The sequence below is a fragment of the Coturnix japonica genome, chromosome 5, assembly GCF_001577835.2.
Source record: "Coturnix japonica isolate 7356 chromosome 5, Coturnix japonica 2.1, whole genome shotgun sequence".
Taxonomy (NCBI): domain Eukaryota; kingdom Metazoa; phylum Chordata; class Aves; order Galliformes; family Phasianidae; genus Coturnix; species Coturnix japonica.
The window spans coordinates 20941447-20965458 of NC_029520.1; the positions used below are offsets into that span (position 1 = coordinate 20941447).

At 47.8% G+C, this 24012-nt stretch overlaps 1 protein-coding gene across 9 annotated transcripts; it reads left to right on the plus strand.

Annotated features, from left to right (window-relative positions):
• Window positions 1-19: 19 nt before the first annotated feature.
• ARHGAP1 (Rho GTPase activating protein 1) lies at window positions 20-23463 on the plus strand. 9 transcript variants are annotated; one of them, XR_001555618.2, is made up of 15 exons: window positions 20-122; window positions 3805-3988; window positions 4485-4577; window positions 8877-8906; window positions 13553-13640; window positions 13857-13988; window positions 14488-14574; window positions 15185-15283; window positions 15954-16061; window positions 17271-17347; window positions 17739-17816; window positions 18371-18499; window positions 18721-18824; window positions 19734-20064; window positions 22563-23463. XR_001555618.2 is itself a non-coding variant. In XM_015864410.2 (14 exons), the coding sequence occupies exons 2-14, from the start codon at window positions 3850-3852 to the stop codon at window positions 19911-19913; spliced, it is 1344 nt and encodes a 447-aa protein (XP_015719896.1). In that variant the 5' UTR covers window positions 20-122; window positions 3805-3849; the 3' UTR covers window positions 19914-21504. The 9 variants fall into 9 exon arrangements, 8 of the variants coding, with proteins under 8 accessions (XP_015719896.1, XP_015719903.1, XP_015719899.1 ...); XM_015864410.2 differs by lacking the exon at window positions 22563-23463 and having other exon boundaries at window positions 19734-21504; XM_015864413.1 differs by lacking the exon at window positions 22563-23463 and having other exon boundaries at window positions 105-204; window positions 19734-21504.
• Window positions 23464-24012: the final 549 nt, after the last annotated feature.

Below are 24012 nucleotides of genomic sequence, written 5' to 3' on the forward strand. Positions count from 1 at the left end.
TCCGGGCCACAGGGCGGAAGGCACCGGAGAACCGCGGAGGGCGGGGCGGTGTTTCCCCGGCGACGGGCAGCGCTTCCGGCGGGAGGCGGATGCCGGAGGGGCCGGGCGGGAGGAGGCCGCAGGTACCGGAGGCGGAGGGGGGTGGCGACACGGCTGTGCTCGGAGCAGCGGGGCCTGCAGGCCGGGTGTCAGCGGGCACGTACGGTGCGGGCCGGGCTGCTGGGGAAGGGGAGGAGCCGGACGGCTGGGCGGGAAGTGGCCCCGCTCGGGAGCCTGGAACGGGCTGCTTGCATGGCCGGGTGCACGGAGAGAATCGGCCTCGGGGCTTTGTGTTGTGGAGTCGGGAGAGCCTGAGGTCTGTGACTGAGTGACTGCTGCTGTGCAGTGCGGAGAGGAGCCCTCCCGTGGGCCGTACCTTGTAAGAGTTGTTATCCCTCGTGTTTTCATTACTGGGCGGTGTTTGCTGTGCGGGCTGTAGCGCGGTGCAGGAATTGTTTGGTGTGTACGGAAATACAGAACGTTTCTGCTGTTGAAGTGAAACCGGCGGGAGCTGCAGGTGGCAGCAGGGGCAGAAAAATAACGGCAGCACCGGAGCGGGGCGGCTTTTTGGTTGCACGTTGCTTTGTTAGGGGGTACCGGGCTCCTTTCTGGTGTGCCAGTGCAGTGCAGCAGGGTTGTGTGTAAGCAGCGTCCCGCTCAGAAGCGGTGTGAAGGTTGTGTTGTACAGGGCTGAGCTTTCCCTCCTGCACAACGTGCTGTTCTGCACCGCAGCTCTCATAGCAAAAATGGCCTTTTTCTTTGGCTGGAGAGCAAAGCACGTGGCTCAGCGAGTGCTGAGAGCGGCCCGGACAGGAGCAGAAAGCACTTGGGAGGAATGGAAGTAGTTGGCTCTTTGGAGAAGTGCTCCTAATGCCAAGTGTGGTTCTTTTGTTTGGAAATGTTGAAGTAGGCCTTTAACTTTTTAAATCTGGGATCATCATTGTGCTTGTATTTTGATTGGCTGTGCAGGGTGTATGCTTTGCGTCTTGCCATGCTATTTCTCTGCTAAATGTGACGTTCTTAGACCGTGTTATGTCTGGTGAAGTGCTGTTGTCTGACAGCTGTTTTGCCCTTATACTAATGCAGGATGGCCGTCCCAGTCAGCGGCAGGTCCAGCTTGTGGCTCGTTTTGAGGAGGTGGAAAAAATCGCGTGCAGTCACTGTCAGAAAACGAAGCATGTGGAGTTGTGAGGATCTAAACAGAAGGGCTGTCCTGGTTTCAGTTCCACGCTTAGTTTCTTACCTCTCAGCTCTCACCTCCGGATCTTCTCAGTGCCCATCAGTTCCTGGACACATAGAACGCTGTGTTTTTCTGAATCGCTCTGATGCGAGAGACTGTGTGCTTCTGTCTTTAGCACCAGTGGGAAAGGGCAGGGGAAGTTCTGTAGAAAGCCCTCTGAAGGTCCCTGGGGCTTCACAAGCAGAACCTGAAATCTAAGAGGTCTTCTCTGGGTTCTCTGCCTGGTGTGGAACTGTAGACAGTCCCGGTGACCTCCTCCTGCCTCATGGTGCCACACCAGCACTAATTGTAGGAGCGTGCCAAAGGGGAAGTCTGCCAGTGCTGTCAAATAGCCAACACTTATAGCACTGGTGGTGTGCTGCCAGTTGTCCCTGAAGCCAAGTTGTGGTCCTTGTAGTGAGAAGGAGGGAAACTTGGTGTCTTGCTGGCCTGGTGGCAGTACTATCGCTTTTCTTTGGGATGGTTTGGATTTGGTCCTTACGGGCATCAAGACTGCTTAGGGGGCACTGTTATACAGGGCATCCTCAAGAGCTTGGTGTAGAGGGCATCTCCCTGGGTCAGTGGCTGGCAGCAGCTGAAGGTAGGTAGGGCCTCTGCCCACTGGAGTGAGGAGTGCTTGAGAGCTGCATTAATCATGCCTTGTGCAGGGCTGGGCGGTGGGGCTGCTGAGCTGCAGTGGGAATGATTTCAGCTCACTGAGTCATAGGGATCAGTGCCTCGCGTTACCATAGAAATCAGAGCAGTTGCTAGGGGTGGGGAGTTGCTTGTCATTTGGCCCTGCTGCTGCGTGGTTCTGGCATGAGCTCATGGTTCAGAAGAACCTGATTTCTTGCTCTCTGCTCTTCTGAGAGCAGAGAGGTCAGGCAGCTCTCAGTCCTTGCAGGAGGGCAGGGAAGGGCCTTGCTTGGGCCTCTGCTTGGCTGCAGTGGTCAGACCCTGTGTGTTTGCCGTACAGCCTTGACCATCCACTGCCCAGATGCATCTTGCTCTTTCATATTTCGGGAATCTAATTTCATTTGCTTAGCAAGGCCCCTTGCCCTCTGGGAGCCTGAGAGAAGCGAAAACTGGTTGTAAAGTGGTGAGTAAGAGATAAGGGAGGACAGGAGGTAAGCTTCTGGAGTAGTCTGGGGGGAAGGGACAAATGGTAACTGTTCCATTTCCTTTTATGTCAAAATACACCTAGCGTGGTCTTGAGTGTTGCCCTGAACATGGCTGTGACACCTTCCAGTGCTTGGGCTCTTGCAGGTCATGTCTTCAGGGCTTGATCTTTTAATTTGGATGGATACACAGTCAAGCTCTAGGGATGGAAGATGCAATATATTCTTGTCCCCTCCATTCTGCTAAAGGAAATGGCTTTACTGTAATTATCTTCTTTCCACACAAAGTCAGTGTGCCTCCTCAGATCATCTGTTAGCTCTTTGCTCCCCTCGTAAGGCAAAACAAGCACAAGCCTGTCGGAGCAGCACTGTTACAGGGAGTCTTGCTGATGTAAGGTATCATTTTGTGTTCCTACAGTTCCTCTTGGCTTGCTGCCTGCTGGCTGTTGAATTACTGTCCATGTGGTGGTGCTGACTTAGGTCTGTTTGAGCAGTCCAGGTCAGCATGTCTGTCCTGTCCTGAGTTTCCTTGCTGGTTCCAGCAGGCTGACGTTAGTGGGTGTCAGTTGTTTCCTGGGGGTCTTCCCTGAGGATCAGTGCCCTTAGGAGGTGCCCTGTGTTGTGCTGCTTCACTTCTGGGTTTGACACACTGCTGCTCTAAGTGAGAGCGAGAAATATTTGCAAGAGAGAACACAGTTGTTTATTTCTTGGACCCACTTAACTCCTTGTTATCCTTAGTACTGTGGCATGTTTGGTGAAAAATACGCATTCTAGCAATAGGACTTTAAATTGAAGCAGTGATTTCCATACTTTTGCAATGGTTCAGCAGAAGTATTTGCTGGGTGATGCTGAAAGGAGAATAGGGTGTTACGTGTATTGTTCTCTCTGTCTTACTAGCCAGAGCTTTAAGAAGCTTTGAGCTGTTTGCTTCTGTGTGCAGATCCCAGCACACTGAAGCACCCACTTTGGTGTTGCTGAGAGCTCTGACCCTCCCTTATGGGGAGAAGGGGGGTGATTCCTGGGAAAGCTTCCAGCGCTGGGCCAGCTATGGAAACAGCCGGGCTTTGTGCCAGCTTGTCAGAGGGAGGGGAGCTCTTAGCTGCAGTGAGTGTATTGGGCAGGGGCTGGCAGAGCCTCTCACCTTCCTCGGCATCTTGCTGCTGCTCTCGTTTCAGGAGAGAAACTAATTTGGACGCAGCTGTGGTCAAACAGACTCACTGAGAGGGTTAGTGTCGGCTCCTGATGTGCGTTTGATGGGAACTGACACAAAAGAATCTGACACATGTCAGCGCTCCTGGCTTGGAGGAGGAGGAGGGGGAGGGGAACGTGGTCTCTGGATAGGTAAAGATAAAGCAGGCTTTGGGAAAAATCAGTGAGGAGAGTTTTTTGTGGATGTGATCTCTGTGTCTCACACAATGATCTCTGCAGTCCTTGTTTTAGACGCTGCAAAATAACCTGCAATATTTGGAGACCATGGCTGCAGACCCACTCTCAGAGCTTCAGGATGACCTGAACTTGGATGATACCAACCAGTCCCTCAGCCAGCTCAAACTGGCCTCCATAGACGATAAGAACTGGCCAGCAGATGAAGACCCTGCTTTTCCCAAATCAGGTCAGTATCCTTCTTGTTTGGGTTTAGGCCAAAAATGAGTTGTTTCTCCTGCAACATTGTGGTCGCATCTACATATGTAGAAAGTCCCAGCTTCTCCTGAAAACTTTATAGGTGCATTTCCGTTGCACCACACCCAAGTGGATTAGCTCTTCCATTGAGTAGTGCTAAACGTTCAAGGCCAGCTGGTGTAAATATGCTGTTCTCAGTTATGGCACTGACTGTGCTTTAGTGGTGGCAGCATAGATACATTGTAAACCCTGAAATATCATCTCTTATGGTCTCTTGCAGCATAGTTTCATCTGCCTGGGTGGAAGGGTCTTGAACTTCCATGTGGGAGATAGGCTTTTAGAGCCCAGTTCTTCAAACCTGTATGAACACATTCAATTACTGTGTGGTGAACTGTTCCCCAAGGAGGTCGGGGAAACTAGCTCAAGGACACATAGAACAGACATCGAGATCCATTCTTTAAAGTGGTTATTCCATATGTTTTGTGCAGATGACTCCAAAGGCTCCCCTGAGGCTGTCACTCACCTGCGCTGGGATGATCCCTACTATGATATTGCCAGGCACCACATTGTGGAAGTAGCAGGTAATGGCCTTTTCTCTCTGTTTTCTCCTTTGATATCTTTGCAGCTGGGCTGAGGAGGGCTCTTTTCTAATATAGTGATGGGAGCATCTGCCATGCCCACGTGGTGATGACAGCTGACATCATAAAGAAAAGGAGGATCAAACTTCTTGAGTGTTTGCAATAAGTTTTAATTTTCCATTGACCTTGGTTAAATTTGCATTCTTTCTTGAGTCTCATTGTCTTGATTACATTATTAGCAGGACTCGTTGCTTTTGCTGATTTGTTTTAGGCGTGGCCCTGAGCACAGGATGTGGATTCTGTACGATAATGTTGCAGAAATTACCTAGTTATGCAGCACAGTTATGAGCTTCCTTAGCTGACTGAGTAGGTCTGGAAGCTCTATTGTATCTGAATGGCCGGGGCTTGCCATCCTGTCTACACATGGCATATTTTAGAGAGCTGAAAAGCGGGGAAGAGACCCAAGGCCCACTGCAAGTAGGGAGGTGATCACTCAGAATCGCAAGTGTTCTTATTTCTTCTGTATGGTTGTCTTATCAGTATTATTTTAATTGCACTAACCCTCGGTAATTTCGTACTGGGACCTCCAGGAGAAAGACAGCTAGAGATAGTTTTCAGTTTGCTATGGTAAGTCTGAGAGAAGGGTCATTCTAGTTTGTCTTGCATTCCTTATTTAAGGAAAAAAAGCTTCTTCAACCTGTTGGGACTTGACTCACTTCCTGCTTGACCAACTACAGCCACCTCATGCCCTTTCTCTTGCTATTTCTCTGCACTTTGGTTCTTGCCCTGGTTATGAATTTGCAGAGAAGCAGAGGCACAAGCTGGAGTCCTCCTGAGCAAGGGTTGTTCTGCAGAAGGGCTTGATCAGATGGGAAATGTTTGTGGGCATCTTACCTTGGCATGTGTTGTCCTGATATCAATCTTTCTTAGGCCCTCATTAGAATGAGGTTTCTTTCTATTGTCCTCTCATGTTACAAAGGATAATGGCGAACTTAAAACCTCACCCTTCTTTGTCTCCCTCTGCTTCTTTGTTGGTGGATGACAGGAATTTACGGTGTGTCTTCCAGTTTTTCTACAATTGCTTTGATTTGCAGATATATTAGTAACCCTTTCCATGGGCTGGCGTTTCAGGATAGGAATTAATCTGAATCTGCACTAGTCTTCCTGCTGCTGAAATTGGGAAGAAACAGATGTGTGGACTCCTGCCACTTCACTGATAATGTCTGGACTGTAATGTAAATGATAGAGGAAACTGTGTCTAAACTCCGGGAGCTAGTGTGTTAAATAATACTGTTGTTCACCCCAGACAAAACCTAAGAGCTTAGCGGAGTGCTTAGATCACAGACGTTGATAAGAATGGAATGTCATCAGCTCTTAGAGGGATACACTTTGTGGGCTGCCTCCTGATATAAGCACCAGTCTTTCTGTGGGATATCTGTTCTAAGGTAACCATTCAGTGGTTGTTTTGCAAGAGCTCTGAATAGAGTGTGGCTGCAAGGGAGATGCATCTCAGTGGCTGTTGGAAAGCAGCCATTTGTCACAGATGTCTAGTGCAGGCAGGAAGAATTTCCTCACTTCCTTGAAGGGCGTCAGGGAGCTGTGATGGCTGCTCTCTTCTCTATGGTGCTTTGAATTTGTATTTCTAGTGAGTTCTCTGGCTTTGTGTCTCTGTATAGCACAAAAGCATCTCAAAGGGGCCACTTTTCACCAGAGCTGGTTTATCTGAAGATGTATGATAGATTTCCCCACTAAATGTGGTGCAGTGCCTTACTTAAGTAGAGAAACACAGCCCTGGGTAGGGGGTTTGCTGGCACCTGCTTTGTGAGACTCACTGCTGCTTCATCTCCTGGAAGTGAGAACTGTAAAGTGAATCAAAGGGTCTGGAATTGCAATCTGAGTTCTGAGGTGAAGCAGTTTGTTCAGTTTTCTTGGTCAGTAATGAATAACATTAACAGTTCAGAGACTCAGCCAACATAATGTTTTTTGGGCTGTCACTGCAAGTGAGCAATCTGGGAAAATCTGGAAAAATCCGTTCAGAAGTAGCCCGAGGAGTCAAAAATCTCACTGGAGGATTGAAATGGAACTGTTTGGATCTGGCTGTACTGACAAGTTGTGCTTGTCAGCACTTTCAGCTGCAGTGAACATTTGCCACGCTAAGCCTGAAACCAAGTGGCTCCACCCCAGTTCTCTTGTAAATATTGGCAAACGGCTGCAGATGAAGGGTAGTTTTATCCATTCTGCTGTTTTATTTGCTTTCTCTTCTGTGTCCTTCCCTGTTTTACACTGCAGAGCAGAAGGCATATGGCTAATTCTGTTTGTGCTTTCCCTGAAATGTATTCTGGGTGCTGATGCTATTTTGAGACAAGAGCAGAAGGCGGGTTCCCATCCTCAGGCTGAGATCCCAGAGCTGTCCTGTGTGGTCAGAGCACTAATTGCTTGTTGCGAGATGATGCTCAATGTTCATAAACAATACAAAAATACTGTTTGGAACCCACTCATTTTCTAGCTGGCTTTAATTTATGACTCAGTGCAAGTCATGCTGCGTTTGAATATCATAACTATCTGGCCTTAAGGGGAAAAAAATGATTCAAAAACATTTTGCAGAGTTCACTAGAAAAATGTGGTGGTGTTTTTTTTCTGTGCTTCAAAATAGTGCAGCAGTTCCATGGAAGCTCCCTTTGTGCCCTGTGCTCCCATCTTTTCTTGGGGGCTGGGATCTTCCTTGTAAGAGGCTGTTTGTTGCCCTGGAAGTTGCTGGCATGGCATTGCTATCCCTAGCGGTGGTGTGTTACAGGAAGACAGAGCAAAAGGCTCCCAGACCTTGGTTCCAAGGGATTACAATGGCACAGTTATAAATCTATGAACATTTTAGTTTTCAGGTGTCTGTTTATGGAGCACCTTAAGGCCATGGTGAGGACTGCATGTGCTTGTGCTCTCGCTGATTTGGAGTCGCCCTTTTTGAGAGCAGATAAATTTGTCTTTGCATGTGGCTAAACGTTGGAGTGGAGGTGGCTCAGTTTCACTGCACAAACCACTTCTGCAAAGTGCTTTTTTTTTTTTTCCTTACATCACACAGCGTTTGGAGGAAGCACAGGCTTCTGGTTGAAGGCTGCTTATGAGCTATCCCAAACTTCTGATTAGAGTCTTTGTTTCCTAATGCAGATTCTTCTGTGGCAGAGGTTCTGCTTCCGTCTGCTTAAGACTGAGGCAAACTAGTGTGATGTAATCTTGGCCTTGAATTTCAGCAGAGGCTGAATTGCAGGAATATGGCAGGTAGTTAATAACAGTCTGAAGGTGTTCCTACTTGAAATCTGGGATCTACTAACAAGGATCCTTTCCCTTCTGGTATGGTGCATTCTTTTTGGCTCCATTAGCACAGGACACTTGCAGTTCTGCTGTATTTGGTTGTAGCTTATTGCTCTAACTTTATAAAGATTATCTCTGTATGATACAGAATGATGTGCTGCTTCTGTAGAATTGGGCCCATCCAAAGAAAGCCCCATGTTTTGAGATGTGAGATCATAGGAACAGAGTTTCTAAGAGAGTCTTAAGTTTCTATAAGGGAGATAACAGAACAGAGAGTTTCTCTTTAGGGCTGTGCTCAGCTCAGCCTTCTGTGTCAATAGTTCCATCTGGGTCTGTAGAGTATGTGTAGCTGGTGATGGAAAGGGTCCGGGGATGGTAATAAATACTTTCATAGCCCTCTCCCTTCCCAGAGAAACCCCTTTTTCACCTTTTTACCTCTAATTGGCAAATTGGAAGTTTCTCTTTTCAGAATCTAATGCAAAGATTTGTTTTGAAAACTGTGTTGTAGATCTAAATTGTCCTTATATTCTTATTAGTGAGTTTGGGCTTCTTTCCAAACGGGCTGTTGGGCTTGTTATGCCTTCTGCTCTACACTTCTGTGGTTCTTTGCAGGACTTTGAGGGACAGAATTAGTAGCATTAAACCCTTTTAAAAGTAGCACTACAGCAGCTGCCGTTCTGTTGGTGAAGGGAATGTAACTATAGCTTACAAGGGCCGGAGACTGGACCATGGCTGTACTGAATTTGTTGCAGTTTGAAGCAAGAGAGCCAGCTGTCATGGATGACAGTAACCACCTCTACTTTGTAGATATGGTTGCTCTGGAGAGACGAGGAACTTGTGGGAAAGATAAAGTGGAAGGGGTTTAACTGCTGCAGGACAGCAAGTAAATGCATCCCAGTGGCAGTCTCACTGCATACTGAGACCTCATACTCAAGATTACTTTCTGGGAAAGAGTGCAAAACTTGGCTTGCTATAACTTTGTTTCTGTTCCTCCAGACCAGGGTGCACTTGATGGGGCCCAACCAGGTAGGTAGAATTTTTGTGATGCTGTAGATCATGGTATTCCTTCAGCATGACTGTGGCCTATAGCTGGGTTATCTCAAGGGAGCCCAAACTTTGCTCAGCCTCGGGCCATGCTGGCAACTTTTCAGGAGTCCAAAGGCTGCACCAAATTGTGTTCTGAGCACTGCGCCTCTGCACAGTGGAATCATCTGAACCGACTTTGGCCTGTGGGCTTTTTCCCTGTGGTGCTTTGGGGCTCTCCGGTCTCTGTGTAAATTCTATTCCTCTTCTGGTGGTGGCCTGCTGGACCGGCTCAGTTTGAACACTTACGCTGTTGTCGTGTGTGCTCTAGAAGTTCATCATAGGACTGCTTCTTCTCCCTTTGTTAGACCCACGGCTGCATTCACCCATTAAGCAGCTGGCACTACACTTGGATTCTCCAGGTGAAATCTACTGTTATCAGTTTCTTCTGCATTTGACTGCAGAGTGTTTTGGTAACTTGTGCCTCATTCTAGTCCGAAGCTGTGCTAAGCTACTCTGTGCTTGCTGAGCATTTGTTTGTATTCTGGACTTCAATCGCAGGCCTTAAGAATTTGGCTGCCAGCGCTTTCACACTTCTCAGTGCAGAGGAAATTCTCTTCTGGTGTGAAATTCTTTCTGCTGTTTCTGAACAGCAGGCCAGAACCATTGGAAAGGTACAGCCTTGCCATGGAAATGCTGATCCTCATCACCTCATTATGTGGATGCTTCTCCCCTGTTTGCTGTGTTCTGATGGAGACATCCTCCCATTTTGCATTCCCTAATCTGATTCTCTAGGGTTTTTAAATCTTGTTTTGTATCAGTAAGTCACTTGATAAGGCTTTATAATTCTGGCAGTGCTTAAATATTGGGAATGTCTAGGTGAAAGATACTAGGTATTTAAAATACTGCCACTTTGGGCTTCTTGCTTTCTTTTCTTGAGAGGCTAAATCCACTTTGGAATTCAACAGATATCAAAAATCCACCAATGATACTTAAACACTGCTCGGCTGTGTTCAGCAGGAACCTGAAATTACATTACAGAAGGTTTTGGTTGTTTTTTAAGCTGGCTCTGAAGCATCCTGAGCTTTGTGAAACTTGGAGTAGTATCCCAGATTTCTGCAGTGATATCCCTTCCTCATCCCCAAACTGCCCTCTCTGTTGCTGGCTTAATAAGCTGATAACATCAAATCATGGCAGAAAGGCTGACTGGTAATTTTCAGAAGAAGCACTTAGACGTACTGTCAGGGTTTTGTAAAGCAAGGTTTGCAAGTCAAGTGTGTATTTTCCATTTTGGCTGCACAGATGTGTTTAATGCAGAGTTCTGTCTCAGGACAATGCTGCTACCTTAATATGAATTTCTCCTGATATATTTGCACTGATACAAGTTGCCACCTGAAGCATTAGTTTTGGTATTTAATCTTCATTCTATCTAGAAGTATGGCCCTGCTCTGATGGTTTGGCTCTATGAGTACCAGTGTGTACAGCTGCTTCTTTTTTGGTTAGTTGTTAACTATTCCTGAGAAGCTGAGTAATTACTTCATGGTCTGCAGTTGTGCACAATAGAAACCTTAGCTACTTGCAGGTGCAAAGAAGGGGTAGGGGAAAAAAAGTAGTAAGATTAATATTGCAAACAGGTGAGCAAATAGTGTAAGGGATGGAGCATCTAGGAAGGATGAGATGCAGTAAGGGTTTGTTCAGCCTGTGGCAGAGGACACCTGGAGGCAGTTTCTTCGGGCAATCAAGAATGCACAGAGTGGGCCTTACATTCCTGCTTATAAATTGCAACAACTGATTGTTTGTCTTCAATGGTCGAGAGCTGAATCTCGGTATACCTTATCAGATTTATGTCAGGAGAAAACGGGATAGTCATTCAGTTGTTTTAAGTGTTCCTATGTTGACAAGCTGAGCTCGTTGTGACGAAACTGGAGTGAAACCCAGAACTCAGTGATGGGTATGGGGTGCTCATGCAAAAATTCATTTAGATTTGGAAGGCAAAAAGGGTCACTCCTTCTTGGCCCTGGAAATTATCCAGGAGAAACATGCCATCTCTCTAGATGGTCACTTTTCTTCTTTTAATATCAATCCCAAACCTTTTTACTAAGTCTACTAAAACAGTGAGATTCTAGACTTTGCGTAGGCCCCACCATAAGTGTTATGTCATTCTAGAGAAATATGCTTAAGCTGGTTCCTCATTTGTGATTTATCCAGTCTGGAAGTCAGTGCCCATGTGGCTGAGCTGTGTGGCAACCTGCAGCATCACATTAAGGTGGTGCTGTGCTGCAGTTCTTCACAATCAAAGCCTTCCTTGATCAAGCTTTAGTCTTCTTTTCAGGCCTTCAGACCATCCCCTTCAATATGCATCACAGCCTCAGTTAACTGAAGATAGTACCTGTTCTGACTTTAGCACAGAGCTACAATCTGCACAGATCTGTCACCCATTTTCTTTCATTGCTATAAAACTCATCAGGTTCTCAGATGCTACCATCTTAGTGCTCTATGTGGGCAGGATCCTTTGTCTTCTAGACAAAGCCGTACAAGCAGAAGAGTCAAAATGTGCTGTATCTTCCCTTCCAGCACTTCTTAGCCTTCATCTTTGTATTTTAGAGAGCTTATATGCATTTGATCCAACCCTCAAGTTCATAGCAAGCTACCAATAAACTCTGGGCTAGGCAGAGAGTGGGCTACCATGGGATATGCAATGTGATGTTGGTCTTGTGGCCTGGCTGTGGCTGTATCTGGTTGTTCCAGATGATCCTTGCATCACTCTCTCCTAGTCCTGCTTTCTGGGTCATGTGTCCTCCCTTAACTGCCCCTTACCTGCGCATGTGTATGTCAGTGTGATGGCCTACGCCAGCCCTTTCCTGGTCTGTACCTGGTGCTGCCTCAGGTGTCCCTAACCTTTGCAGAGGCTCTGGCTTGTGTGCATCAATAAATTTGTCTTGTGTTGTCTGGTGAGCGACTTGAAAGTGAAACTTGAAAAATGGAGGTGAACAAGAAGAGAGAGAATCTGTTCTTCTGGCCAGGATGGAGGTAAAAGACAGGGTTAGTGGCTTCTTAGTGTCATGGCCTGTGTATGTGAATTCTCTGGCTGCTATTTGAAGCAGCAAGTGGTCATCTCTTGCTAACAGGCAGTATTCCTAAAAGCCTCGAGTTTGTTCTGCACTTAATGTGAGATCTCAGTTGTTGCATGGCAAGTCTGGCTGGACAATAGTTGGGTGCTGGAGCCCAAGCAAGGCTGAAACAAACAGCTGCATGCTCTGAATGCCATAAAGCCAGCATGGGGAAAAGGATACCTTTCAAGAGTAATGATGTACTGCAGGGTTGTCCTGCATAAGTGGAGATCCTTGCTGCTTTTCTGCATTGTGGTTTGAATGGGATGATTGTGCCATAGGAAAAGAAGGTGGGTATTCTTGAACATAACCTTGGCAACCTCTTTCACTGCTCTCTTCTCCTGACTGACAATAAAACATTGCTGGGTGAGTAGCCAGAAAGATGGGAATGCTTGAACTCTTCACACTAAAGGAACAATGTCGCCTCCACTGCTGCTAAATAAAAGTAGGTCATCTCTATGGAAGCAAATCGAATGTTTTGCCCATTTAGGAGAGAACCAGACTTTCCAATAGAACGTATATCCAGACCTGGTACTTAATTATCGAAATCTGTCAGTTCCCCCAGCATGTCTGCTGAGCCTGTCCATGCCCACCTGCTTGGGTTTTGTTCATGGAGATGGAGAGCTCTGCTGGTAGAAGTATGCTGATGTATGAAGGCATATTTGGAGGAAAACTCGGCTTGTTGCCTCTGAAGCCTCAAGAGGTGGCTGGGAGTGTCCTCCTGAGATAAGGTTGCCATGTGGGTTATTTCTCTCTAACGTGGTAGGGATTGTTTTCTGGTAGGTTTTTGACATAGAATGCTCAGTGCAGTTCTTTGGGAAAATACCATTATGGATGGGAAAATCTAGGAAGCGGTGAACAGTAGCTTTGTCTGCAGCACACACCTCCCGCTGAGCCCCATCTGGAGAATCCAGCAGCCCTAACGTGATCCATCTATAGAAGAGGCTTGTGATGATGCTGACTTTGTTATGGGATGTGGCTGGGACTGCCTGTTTCTGGGAATTTCTTGGTTTCCTGGGTATGGAGTGGCTTTGTTCTGTGTGCGGAATGAAGCTTGAGGTGAAACAAGAAATACACACACCAGACCATGAACAGTTATTCTGGACTGTTTGCAGAAGAGTTGTAGTGGTTATTGCCTCTCTGAGGGGCAGTTTTCCTGTACCTCCCTATGTATGCATGTGACAGGAGCATTGCCCCCAGAAGTAGTGTTGCAGCATTAATGCTCTGAATACTGCAGGCCTCCATTCGTATATGCCATGAAGCACCCTGGCTTCTAGTCCTTGCTCTTCCTTCAGGGCTGAAGCATGGACTCTGTTCTTTATTCATGTTGCCAGTTTGCCAGGCCCTTGGTGCTCAGGTTTCTACTTTCATCCTAGGCCCATAACAACTCCGCTGAAAATCAGGTTCATCTTTGCTGTCAGCTTTGGCATTTTGGACTTCTGCCTTGTTATGGTGGTTTTCTGTGTTCCATTTCCCCTTTGCTGTCAAGCCCATGACGTAGTTCTGAAACTCTTGTAATCTCTGACATTTAATCTGCAGGTGATGACAAATATGGAAGGAAAGTCATTTTGTTCAGTGCCTGTCGGATGCCCCCAAGTCATCAGCTCGACCATGTGAAACTGCTGGGGTGAGTAGTGTCTTCAGAGGCTGCTGTTAATGCAATTTCTAGGTACTGGATTCCTGAGGCCAGGTCTGTGTGGAGTACCGTTTTTCTCTGGACGTGTCCTTGCAAAGAGCTTACCTCCATTGCTGAGGATGCAGTCCTCTGTTATGGCACGCTAAAAGGAGGAAGAGCCCCTTTGTGGCAGAGTATGAAGCAAGTTCATGAGCTGTCTGTTTGCAGGTACCTGAAATTCACACTGGACCAGTATGTGGAAAGTGATTACACACTGGTGTATCTTCACCATGGCCTGACTAGTGAGAACAAGCCATCCCTGAGCTGGCTGCGGGATGCCTACAGGGAATTTGATCGCAAGTGAGTAGAGGGCAGCAGGCAAAGCTGCAGCATGCTGCTCTGTAGTCTCATACAGAAGGTCTTCCCCTTTTTCCTGGGTAGCCTGGTGATCATATCTTACTATAGCCTGTTTCTACTGGTTGTGGAGGTGGGTTTTGTCTGTTGCAGGCTGAATTGTGGGATGCACAGCTCCTTCTGAAAGTGCATTTTTTAGGCAAGGAGCAGAACCAGGAACCAGTGCAAGTATGTCAGCTCTGTGGTATAATTGTTACTTCCTGGTGAGGCTGGTCACTGCTCCTGGGCAAATCTTGGAATGATGTAGAGTGTGCCCTTAAACTGCTGGGCATCCTGACATGAGTATGAAGCATGGAAAAGCAGAGGCCATGGGTGACTTGGGGAGTGGTGAGGCAGAATGCAAAATGAACAGAGCATCTAGAACATCTTAATCTTGTGAAAAGGTTGGTCCCCCTTTTTAATGCTCAAGGTCATCCTCACTTATGGGTCCTCATTCTCTTGGCAGGTACAAGAAAAACATAAAAGCCTTGTATATTGTGCATCCAACCATGTTCATCAAGACTCTTCTGATTCTCTTCAAGCCTCTGATCAGGTAGGAAGCACTACGGGAGGCTCACCCAATGCTCACATTGCTGGGCAATAATGGAGCATTCCTGGGGAAGCACAAGGTATTCACAGGCTATCAAGCCTGCCCTGCAATCTCATACCCTGTGTTGTCCCTTCTTGTTTCTGAGCTCAAAAATATTCAGACACAAGAAATACAAAATGGTTTGCAGATCTGTGCTGCTCCCTTGCTATCCAACCAATTAGGAATAATGTGTTATAGATTCTGCTAAGAATAAAAAAGGAAGTGAGAGCATCTGTACAAATTCTGTTAACATCTTGTGTTGATGCTGAAATCCTAACTCCATAAAATAATAGAAAAGTAGTTATTTCCACCTGCTGCTAAGGAAGGAGGAATCCAGGGCTCAGGGAGGCTGCCTCTGTCAGGGCTTCTAACATGACCTGGAAAGTCTTCACATCTCTAAGTAAAATACATGAGTTGAGAGCTGCATGGACAACATCTCTGCTACTCAGCCATACCTACCCCTTTGCCTTATCAATGCTTCTTTGAGACCCCTGCTCTCCTTGCCTGTAAGATCTGCTTTTGAGATACTGGATTTCTTTATTCTTCACATACCTCCTTGTCTCTTGTTTTTCAGCTTTAAGTTTGGACGAAAGATTTTTTATGTGAACTTCCTTAGTGAGCTGGAGGAATATGTAAAGCTGGAACAGTTGGGGATCCCAAGTCAAGTGCTGAAGTAAGAGCGCTGCTTATCTTCCTTTTGTTTAGAGCTCTAAGAGGGGATTTTACTGGATGAAAGGCGAGGGGAGGAAAGGATTATTCCACCCAGGCAGTGGTTTTAGAAGGAGCAGTACAAATTCCTATAAAGACTGTTGTTTCTCTCTGCTGTTTTTCCTGTGTGTCTTTGATCCCAGCACCCAATTCTGCCCTTGGAAGTAAAAATACTTCTCCACAGGAGCACCCATCATGACTCTCCCACTCAACCCCCAGGGCCTTTCTGCAAGTTACTAAAGTTAATGCTGACCTGGACCTTGTGGCATGTATCTGTTGTGTCAGGCACCTGCTCTGCTCATTTGGAACAGTTCAGCTCCTCTTTGAGGCTTCCCGGAGTCACTACAATCTTAGTTCCTCATCACAAACAATGCTGCCCCAGCCTCCTACTTGTGCTGTGGTCTTTAGCTGCTTCAGCTCTTGATTCCATATTCCTTTTCCCCTGCTTTTTTTCTGGCAGCCTTGTGTTTGTTCTTGTTGCTCCAGACCTGCCTGTCCTGTATGTACCTAAGTGAAATCAACTGTGCTAGGCTGGAGGTGTTACCAATGTGTTAGCAGTGGGTCACGTGCAGTGCTGGGTCTGTGCTCTTTCTGGGAGGTGAAGTGGCTTTTTACCAGCCTTTGTTTTGCCACAGATATGATGAATATCTCAGATCCCTCCAGAAACCTTCACAAGTGCCCCAGAAGCCAACTCCCCCACGCCCACCACTGCCAAACCAGCAGTTTGGAGTCTCGCTCCAACAGTGAGTATCTCTGAATGTTGTTGTTGTTGCCCTGATCGGTCTGTTTTGAGGTCACTGTATTTATAGCCGAACAGCTGCAGAAATGGCTGTAGATTTTCTTGCAGTTTGGTCTTACTACAAAACTATAATCATCCTCCTGAGGAGCTCTATCTGCATCCAGATTGACTCAGTTCAGTTCCACCCTTTTCATTCCATGGCTAGAACCTAGATCCTATCTAAATTAGGGTGAGATTGTTTCTGTAGTTAGGGCTCGTTGAGGGAGGAGCAAAATAAGGTCTGTGAGGACAGCTTTATGCCATTAAAAGCTTTGTCTAAACAAAGGAAGCCTGTTAGAGACTGAATGAGGTGTCTTTAGGGCTGTGCTATTTTTATTGGGTAGAGCCGCAGATCTGTTGTTTAGTTTTTTTCCACATCGTTTGTAGTCACTCTTATACTGATTTCCAGCCCCCATTCCTGCACAGTGACGCAGGCAAACACAGACGCTGGCAGGGGATAGTGATACTGCCCAAGTGTTGGAGGTATTTTTAACTTTGACTGTGATTTTGCAGCAGGAAAATGAGGAGGGGCCGGGGTTGTGTGGCCAGACAGATCCTCTGAAGCAATCTGGGAACACATTCCCCAGCTTCAACACCACACTTTCTCATGTCACCCCTCTGGTGCTGTGTGCCTGAGCCTGTTAGTGGACTGAGGGGTGAACATCTGCATACCATGAAGTTGTACATGGACTGTCTAATGTGAGAGTGGCAGTGGATGCCTCAGCATCACTAGGCGTTCCCTGATAACCACTGTGTTAGCTTTTTTCCTTTACAGAAATGGAGTAGATAAAATTATCCTGTGTATCATTCTGCCATGCGTCACTTTCTTTCTGCCCTTGTCCACAAGGGAAAAGACCAAGACAGTTTAACTCTCTTCACCTGCTTTGTGACTAGCAGCCTTCCCTTCTGGGAACCCCACTGTCCTGGTGTCTACCTGTGGTGGAGGTAGACAACCCTTTTATGGAGGACAGATAAATTTAAATAATGAGCTCAGACTTGCTTCAGTGAATGACTTCTCATGATGGGAATAATGGGTGAACCAGGGAGACAGAGATAGCAAGATATTATGTCATCCCAGCCAAAGTTAGCACATGTTTAGGCAACTTGAGGTCTCAGGGGCTGTGTTCAGGGCAGGGAGGACCAGTCCTTTGTAACCTTTTGTCTCTTCCCACAGTCTACGGGAGAAGAGCCCTGATCAGTCTCTTGTTCCGCTGGTGGTCAGAGAGACCATTGCTCATTTGCAGGAGCATGGTAAGTGTCTGGGGAAACCAAAGCCCTTCTTCATTCCACGGTGTTGGCCTCTCCTCATCCCTGTTCTAATCCACAGCAGAGCAGCCATCTAGGATAAGGTGTAAAGGCCTGACCTTGAAGGGATTGTACAGTTTCATGCCTGGGAGATGTTTTTCCTTCAGTTGGCCATCCTGTCACTTGGCTAAGAGTAGTAAATGCTGCTTGTATCCTTTGGCTGCTGCTGAAGGCAGGAAGAATTTCAGTTCTGTGAGGGGGAAAAAAAAAGTTAAAAAAAGGAATTTGTTGATAACCATCAGACACCCCACAGCATGGAGTTATGATTGTTCATAATAGCATTCCTAGAGGCTGCCACATAATGGATCTTCCTTTTCCATCTGCTCTCACCTCACAGCTCTCACAACGGAAGGGATTTTCCGGAGATCAGCAAACACGCAGGTTGTCAGGGAGGTCCAGCAAAAATACAACACGGGTGAGTGCTCCAACTCAGCTGAGCCCCTCTCGTTCTCTGACTCCTGCTGTCCTGCTAGAGCTGTGTTGCAGCTATGCCAGCACGGCTTCTCAACTTTTCTGATAGGCCTCTTGGTGGAGGCCCGTCAGGGTATGACCCGAGTTGCAAAGGAGAAGCATCTGACACTGTTCAGTACTTCTGATTTATGGAAAGCGTAATCCTTCACACTCATGTTTCCTACACCACCCTTTTCCTGTCTCCCGGGAATGTTTCCCTGTTTATTAGGATAGGATAAACCACGTTTGTCTGGTTATGCTGAATGAACTGAAGATGGATGACTGGGTCATTTCTTTCATATTTTCTGAAGATTTAGTGCTGGGTTCAGCGGTACTTTGGATATGTTTTTGGGACGCATTTTTCCACTCAGTTAGAAGATGTAGTGTTTCAGTACCCTTTCAATGTTCTTTAAATAGTGGCTTCCCTAGTTCTGGGCTCCAACCTTCACATCATGTTCTGTGTCTGGAGGAGATCCTACTTTGGCCAGTGAGTGCTGAGTCTCTGTGTTACTTTCTCAGGTGTGCCGGTAGATTTCCAACAGTACGAAGATGTCCACCTCCCTGCTGTGATTCTGAAGACCTTCTTGAGAGAGCTGCCTGAGCCCCTCCTCACTTTTGGCCTCTACAGCCATGTTGTCAGCTTCCAGAGTGAGTTGTAACAAGAGTGTGCTCTTCCCTGAATGTTGCAGTGGCCAAGGACAAAGATATCTTCCAAACTACCCTTGGCTGTGGAAGGGACAGTCCCGCATGGGATACCCTATGATTGCAAACTGGGCTTTTGTTGGATTGTGTGCTGAGGTATTCATCTTTTCCATGGAGAAATGAGAATTTCTTACAGACTTACTTAGCCCATCTCCCTTGCTTTTTAGGTGTGGAAGAAGTGCATCGTGTGGATGTCATTCGCAAAACACTTCAGAGTCTGCCAGAAGAAAACTACCATGTGCTCCGTTTCCTGACAGCCTTCCTGGTGCAGGTGAGCAGCTCCAAGGCTTGGAAGTTGTCTTTTAGTTCAGTTGTCAGTGCCTTGCTTCAGCTTCTTGACTGCCTGCTCTGTCCTTTCCTTTGAGAAGAAATGAATCTTAAGCTAAGAAACTGCCTCTCTTTACCTTATGTTCCTTTAATATGGAGTCTCGTGCCTGGGAGTTGCAGGCAGGCATTAAGCCAATGTGGTCTGTACCAGTGAGGCTGAAAGTGCGGAGCTGCAACTGCAAAATACCCAAGCAGGAGATTGGACTAGAAAAATGGTCACAGATCCACCCTGCTTTCTGTTGCTAGAGACACTGGCAAGAGGGAAGATCATTTTAGTTAGTGATAATCTGTAGAGATACTGGCTGACAGTGCTCCTGGTCCTGTTGCACTGTGGCCTGGTTGCTGAGCCATAAGTGGGATGTGGGAAATGGCAAAATGTTGCTTCTTGCTTTCTGACTGCTGCCAGTTGTGTGTGTTTTCCCCCAGCCAGTCTTGAGCTTCTGTCTGCCACCCTCCTTCCATCTGCTCTGGCTCTGGGGAGGGAAGAGGGCAGCTGCTGTGTTGTTCTGCAGCATATCTAAAGGGAGGTGGGAGGCAAATGGGTGAGGCCAGGCTCTTCTCAGTGGTGTGTAGCAACAGGGCAAGGAATAATGGCCTAAAACTTGAACACAGGAAGTTCTATGCTAACCCGTGGAAGAACTTTACAGCAAGGGTGTGGGAGTATTAGAACAGGTTGCCCAGAGAGGCTGTGGAATCTCCTTCTATGGAGGCATTCAAGACCCATCTGGTTGCTTACCTGTGTGACCTATTGTAGAGTGCCTGCTTCAGGGGCTTGGACTCAGTGATCTCTGGAGGTCTCTTCCAACCCCTGTGATTCTGTGATTTCACCATGTTCTCTTTCCTTCCCCCATAGGTATCTGCTCACAGTGACAGAAACAAGATGACAAACACCAACCTGGCAGTTGTGTTTGGCCCAAATCTGCTGTGGGCCAAAGATGTAGCCATCACCCTAAAAGCCATCAACCCCATCAATACCTTTACCAAGTTCCTGCTGGACCACCAGAAGGAGCTCTTTGAGGATGTGGAGGCCTGATTCCCAGCCACCCCACACCAGCACACTGTGCCCACCTTCCCGCCTTTCCCACCTTGTCTTGGGGCTGTGACCAAGCTGTCTCCAGTACAAAGGGACTGTTGATCTCCTGGGTGATGAGCAGAATGAGGGCTGTGGAGATGGTGGTGAAAGCGTAAGTAAGCAAGCAGGAGACCTGCTGCTCCAGATGGGGATGGGAGCTGGTCTCCCAGCTACTGTGTGGAGTCCTGCCCCACCTGCCAGTCTGTGCAGCTCCTCCAGGGCTCATCACCAGACTGTTGCCCTATAAGATGACCAGCCATCCTTTCCTCTTTCCCTCACATATGGTTTTTCTGCCCTCTTTGTCCTTTCCTCAGCAAAGATATTTTTTGTTTGTTTGTTTAAACTCCCAACAGCCCCGTCTCACTCCCCTTGTTTCAGCTGGGCTATCAGGGCTCTGGCAAGACTTGCTGGGTATGTAGTAGAGATATTCTTGCTGTCGGTGCCATTTTTCTGCACTGAACACATCCTGCCTTTCCCCAGAGGCATCTGAAACACTGAATGGAGCAGGCAGTCCTTGTGCTTTGGGTTCTTGTCCTGCACTTGCAAACACCACTTTAGCCACAAGTTTTTGGCAGGCAAGTGAGAGGGGTAGGTTCCACAGCACGTGGGCTGTATAGACCTGCCGGACTGCAACGCACAGAAGCTCAATTTAGCCCAAGCCTCTCTGGGGTCACCCACACCAGCTACTCTTCAGCTTTTGCTGGGGTGAAGTTCCTGTAGTTACCCAGCTCAGGTGTTTCTGTCCAGCCCGCAGTATTTCCAGCCTGGTTCGGAAGGTGCGTATCAGACCTGGCTGTGCTTGGGTTCTAACTGGGGCTCTTTCATAGATGGGAGTCTGAATTGCAAGGAGAAGAAGGTGCCCTGGTGGCAAAGGACTGCTCAGACTATGAAGATCACTGCCTTTCCCTCTGGGAGCAACACCAGGCCTCTTCTATTCCTGCAGGCACGTGTGTCTGTGCTGACAGACACAGACTGCCTTGGTTGTTTAAGTTTGAGCAGAGCTTTCTAGCACAATGTAACAGTGAGCGTGGCCTTAGCGGGAGGTCTAGGCACTGAGGCTGACCTCACCCTGGAGTGCACCAGGCCTGGTTTGCAAGTTTCTGCCCAGGTACTGAGCGCTCGTGTGCCAAAGCTGTGAGAGAACAGCTATTCCTTGCAGAGGGCATCGCCTTCTCTCCTCCTCAGTTCCTTTACCTTCCATCCTCCTATGGAAGCCTCATCTGGTGTATCCTGTATGCTCTGTTAATGCCTGGAGTAATTGGGTTGTCTGCAAGGCAGGCTTAGGGCTGGATGTGCCTGATGCCTTCCCAAAGCAGTGCATCGCTGTTGGTTTGGGGTTGTAGCGTGCAGGTCATGCCTGAGCTAGAAGAGATCCCTCTCCTTAGCCTGGGCCTGATGGGGTGTTCATGGGGAGCTTCTGGCCTTATTCCTCTGGTGTGTTATACCCTTATCTTCTGTGCCCTGCCTGCCTTGGCCAGTCCTGCTTTGTGCTGTATTTGGCCACAGGGACAAAGGTTTTGGACCAAACAGAACTCTTTTTTTTTTTTTTTTTTTAAAGCTACTGGATGCTAAATAGAATTTACATTTTTGTAGCGTTTTAGCCTGATCAAAAGTTGTTGTTCCAACTGCAATCAAAATAAGTGGCATCTGCTGCGGGGATGATGGAAGCTGCTATTCCTGCTACGCTGTGGAACGGGGATGGGTGTGAACGCAGGAAACCTGGCAGGGCAGTGCGGGTCTAGCAGCTGGATTGGAGGAGGCACAGCAGCTTGTGGGTGGAAATAGTGAGCAAGAAATTGAGCGCTGCTAAGGTTGGAACAAGAGATGTTCTGGGACAGGGCTGGGCCTCCAGCAGTGCTGGGAGCTTAGCTGTGCTCCAGGGGGAGAGCAGGTTGCTGCAAGTGTCTTGGCTGAACAGGAGCCAGCAGTGTGCCCAGGTGACATCCATGACATCCTGGCTTGTAGCAGAAACTGTTGTCAGCAGGGGCAGGGAAGTGATTGTCACTCTGAATTCAGCGCTGGTGTAGCCGCACCTTAAGTACTGTGTCCAGTGTTGGGCCCTCAGTGCAAGAAAGGCATTGTTCAGAGAAGGGCAACAAAGCTGGTGAGGGGTCTGGAGCACAGGCCTTAATCAGGAGCAGCTGAAGGAGCTGGGATTGTTCAGCCTGGAGGAGGCTCAGGGAAGACCTCATTGCTCTCTGTAACTACCTGAAGGGAGGTTGTAGTGAGCTGGGGATCAGCCACTAGTTGTAACTGGTGATAGGACCAGAGGGAATGGCCTCAAGTTGCACCAGGGGAGGTTCAGGCTGGACGTTAAGAAATACTTCTCTGTAAGAGTGGTCAGGCAGAGGAACGGGCTGCCCAGGGAGGTGGTGGAGTCACTGACCCTGGAGGTGTTTAAGGAACATTTAGTTGTTGTGCTGAGGGACATGCTCTAGTGGGAACTATTGGTGATGGGCAGATGGTTGGACTGGATGAGCTTGTAGGTCTTTTCCAACCTTGGCGGTTCTGTGACTGTACCTGTTCTGCATGGAGTTTGTTTGATGGGTGCTGTTTCTTTTTCTTTCTTCTCCCTTTTTTTAGTGAATTCTCTAACGTTTCCTTTTTTAGCCAAACGGAGCCTGGTGCATCTCCTGCAGGCAGGGATAACAGCCCGCTCCAGTTCAGTGCCTGCAGGGAGCAGATCTGGAGAGTGTTCAGGAAGCTGCTGCCGCTCATGGTGGGAAAGTGCTTGCAAATCCTGGAAGGGACCCAGTGTAAATATCCCCTTTTGATCGCTGCTCCTCGTGCTGGAGCTGCCGGGGGCCCTGGAGCAGGCACAATAACCAGGGCTGCTTTTGCTTCTGCTTTTTACTCCCCTAAATGCCTTCTATTGAGATATCCCTCGTGTGACCTGAGCAAGGAACTGGGTCTGCCCACAGCCTCTGCACAGCTGCATCTGCCCAGGCACAAGGAGCCAGGCTGGCAGGGTGTCCCTGTTGATCTGAGGGATGGGTTCTGTGTAGGGTGCTGATCTTTGGCATTTTCCTCCTTTCTGTAGAGCTGCCCCAGGTTCTCCTCCCTTTCAAGTTAGTGATCAGCCATTTTTCCTTTTGGAGGTGGAAAAATGGTTCTGCTCCAACCCTCTGCTTTTTAGCACCCGGCTCATTCCCCTCTGCTAAGACCTAGCGCTGTCTTCATGGCCCCACGTTGTACAGTGACACAGAGCTTTTGGCTGGTGCAGGGGGGGCTGGGGCTGTCTGAGCGCCTTGTGGCCATGTCTGCTCATTTGACAGAGCTCAGGGCCACTTTGGTGCCTGTTTCACACACAGGGGTCCCTGTGCAGAATGTCTGGCATCGCTTTTGTTGCTGTTGTTCCCTGCCTTCTTTTCTGTTGACGTTTATCAGGTGCAGGGCTGGGGTTTTCACAGTGGTATTGGTTCACATTGTTTATTTCCTTCTAATCGGCACCAATCCTGTATTTCACAGTTTGCACTTTTTGTATTTCAATAAAAATGGAAATGTAATCCCAGATCCAGGTGCGTCTGTCCAGTGGCAGCAGCTGGGCCACAACTACAGCAAACAGAGTAAGAAACATTTGTGTTTCTACACATGTGCTGCTTTTCAGTTGTCATTACTAATTGTGTATTACTTATGGCTTGTGCTTAGAGCTTTCCAGTATTGCCAGTTCCCCTTCCTTATGTCGGCATTATTCAGCATGGCTTGTGAGCAGCTGTCAGCCCTATAGAGGCTGAGGTGTTCCTGGAGGCTTTTAATAGTGTAAAGTGGGCTCGCTCTTGGGCAGCGTGTGGCTGCTCATAGCCTTGGTGACAGCCAAGATCCTGGTGGGTCTTGCAGTGAGGCCCAGATCCCCCAGGATGGTCTGTGTGAGTTTGCTGGCAATTACTGCTTCTCACACGTACATGCACCCCCTGGCTGCCTACAATCACTGTAACACAGCAGTGCACTGCAGCCGCTACCCCTGGCAGGGGCATCTGGTTTCCTGGAGGAGAAAAGATGGGTTGAGACGGTCCCAAACCTGTGGGCAGACATGGAGGTATAAGGCACATAAGGGAGCAGT